This window comes from Periophthalmus magnuspinnatus, chromosome 21, assembly GCF_009829125.3.
Source record: "Periophthalmus magnuspinnatus isolate fPerMag1 chromosome 21, fPerMag1.2.pri, whole genome shotgun sequence".
Lineage (NCBI taxonomy): Eukaryota > Metazoa > Chordata > Actinopteri > Gobiiformes > Gobiidae > Periophthalmus > Periophthalmus magnuspinnatus.
This window is the reverse complement of record NC_047146.1, coordinates 32,734,111-32,736,257: the sequence shown is the minus strand read 5'-3', so window position 1 is coordinate 32,736,257 and position 2,147 is coordinate 32,734,111. Positions and strand designations below refer to the sequence as shown.

General features: G+C 39.3%; 1 protein-coding gene across 1 annotated transcript; it reads left to right on the top strand.

The window, feature by feature from the left end:
* Positions 1-814: 814 nt before the first annotated feature.
* On the top strand, positions 815-1,863 carry LOC117389000 (trace amine-associated receptor 8b-like). Its single transcript, XM_033986551.1, has 2 exons — positions 815-978; positions 1,050-1,863. Exons 1-2 carry the CDS (start codon positions 815-817, stop codon positions 1,861-1,863), a joined length of 978 nt encoding a protein of 325 aa, XP_033842442.1.
* Positions 1,864-2,147: the final 284 nt, after the last annotated feature.

Genomic DNA, 2,147 nt, shown 5'->3' with positions numbered 1-2,147 from the left:
GACCTGGTTTAGTCCTGGTTTAGTCCCCGGTTTAGTTCAGTTTAAACCTTCTCTCTTCCTGTAGATGTGACTCAGGCCTCAACTTTGACGATGTTTAAATCCAGACTCAGTTCTGTTTATCTGTGCATCTGACTGAAAGGTTTTTATTCTGCCTCTATTATTCTGTTTTAATTTAAATTTTATGATGATTACTTGTGATTATTTATGTTTTGATTTGTGTGATTTTAATATCCTTCTTATTCTGAAAAGCACTTGGAATTACCTTGTGTACAAATTGTGTGATACAAATAAACGTGCGTTGCTTCTGTGCACATAGTGCACATTCGGACCATGTGCTCTGACACATTTGTGTTCAGCTGTGTGAATTAGACTTGATTTGTCTATTGTTTAAAAGGTGTTTTATTCTGCAGTTTGTGTTATTATAGGTAAAAATCTAAGATGTGCCACATTAGCGTCTCATCTGTGCACGGGTGAGGCTCCTGTGGAGAGTTATGGACTTTGTTTATTATATCTGGCAGAATATAGTTCAGACAGAGATAACTGTTCAGCCCAATAGGCACAGAAGCTACAAGTGTCATTGCTATGACAGAGCGCCCCCTTGTGGACAAACACCAGAACTAACATCTAAACATTGTATTGAAACTGCAAACATGAGACAGTCTGGTGCAAACTTCAGAGAGGCCCAGTGGACACACACAGGAAATAGTGATGTAAAAGGGAGGGTTTGTTAAGGATGAACCCAAAGACTACATAAATATGACACATCCGTGAATTAGAGAGCAGACGTCTTATGAATCAACCTGCATCTGCAACTATGGAAACAACAGAACTGTGCTTTCCAGAACTTCACAACATCTCCTGCAGAAAGCCCCAGCCTGCTCCATCAGACGCTCTACTGTCCTACAACCTGCTCTCTCTAATATCTCTGCTCACAGTGATAATGAATCTGCTGGTCATCATCTCCATCGCACACTTCAGGCAAAGCATTGCTTATTATTTGAAAATTGTCACTTAAGTTGGTCTGTAATTTGAAAATGTTCTCTTTTCAGGCAGCTTCACAGTCCTACCAACCTGCTGATCCTCTCTCTGGCTGTGTCAGATTTCGTTGTTGGTCTTTTACCGATTCCAGTTCAAATCCTACTCACAGAAACCTGTTGGCTCATGGGAAGTTTACTCTGTGCTTTGTATAATTTAACAATCTTTACCATAACAGCATCTGCAATTGGCTCTATTGTGCTCATTTCAATAGATCGCTATTTAGCCATTTGTGATCCATTACATTATAATACCAAAGTGACAGTAAACCGGGTTAGGTTCTGTGTTTGTGCCTGTTGGCTCTGTGCTCTCATCTACTGTAGTCTAATTTTAAAGGACTTTCTCAATGATCCTGATGCGCACAGTTCATGTTATGGAGAGTGTGTGGTGGTTCTAAACCATGTTACTGGAAATGTTGATTTTGTGTTTACCTTTGTCAGTCCTATCACTGTCATTGTGGTTCTGTATGTGAGGATTTTTATGGTGGTCGTCTCTCAAGCTCGTTCAGTGCAGTCTAAAGTAGTGACTTTGCAGCAAACTGTGACTATGTCAGCTAGAAAATCCGAGCTTAAAGCAGCTAGGACACTTGGAATAGTTATTTTAGTTTTCATAGTGTGCCTATGTCCCTATTACATCCCATCCTTCACTGGGGAGGATATTGTAGACAGCAGCCTTGCTACACGTCTTGCTGTTTGGGTATGGTTCTTTAACTCCTGTGTAAACCCCTTTGTCTATGCATTATTTTATCCCTGGTTTAGAAAATGTATAAAACTAATTGTAACACTGAAAATAGTGCAGTCCCATTCTTCTCATGCAAATGTTCTTTGAGGGCACATTAAATTGAGTATTTATTTTGTGTAAAGTGTGTTGAATGTGCACATTTGAGAAATCACAATCCAGTATTTTGTATTCATGTCTTTTAATAAAACATTTCAAAAACTAATAGAGGGAGATTCTCTGGAGAATGAGAATGTTACCGGGGCAGATTTTTATGCTCTATTTTTATCAGCTCTGTCCCTGTTTTAGGATCTGTGTGAGGATTTTTATGGGGTGTGTCAGGGTCATTCTGTGCAGTCTAAACATGTGTGATTTTGCAGCACACTTCAATAAAA

Excerpts from the sequence above, each read along its gene's own strand:
- LOC117389000 (XM_033986551.1), top strand. The coding sequence starts at position 815 with ATGGAAACAACAGAACTGTGCTTTCCAGAACTTCACAACATCTCCTGC. Across the intron at positions 979-1,049 it reads ATCTCCATCGCACACTTCAG|GCAGCTTCACAGTCCTACCA; the intron begins GCAAAGCATTGC and ends TTCTCTTTTCAG.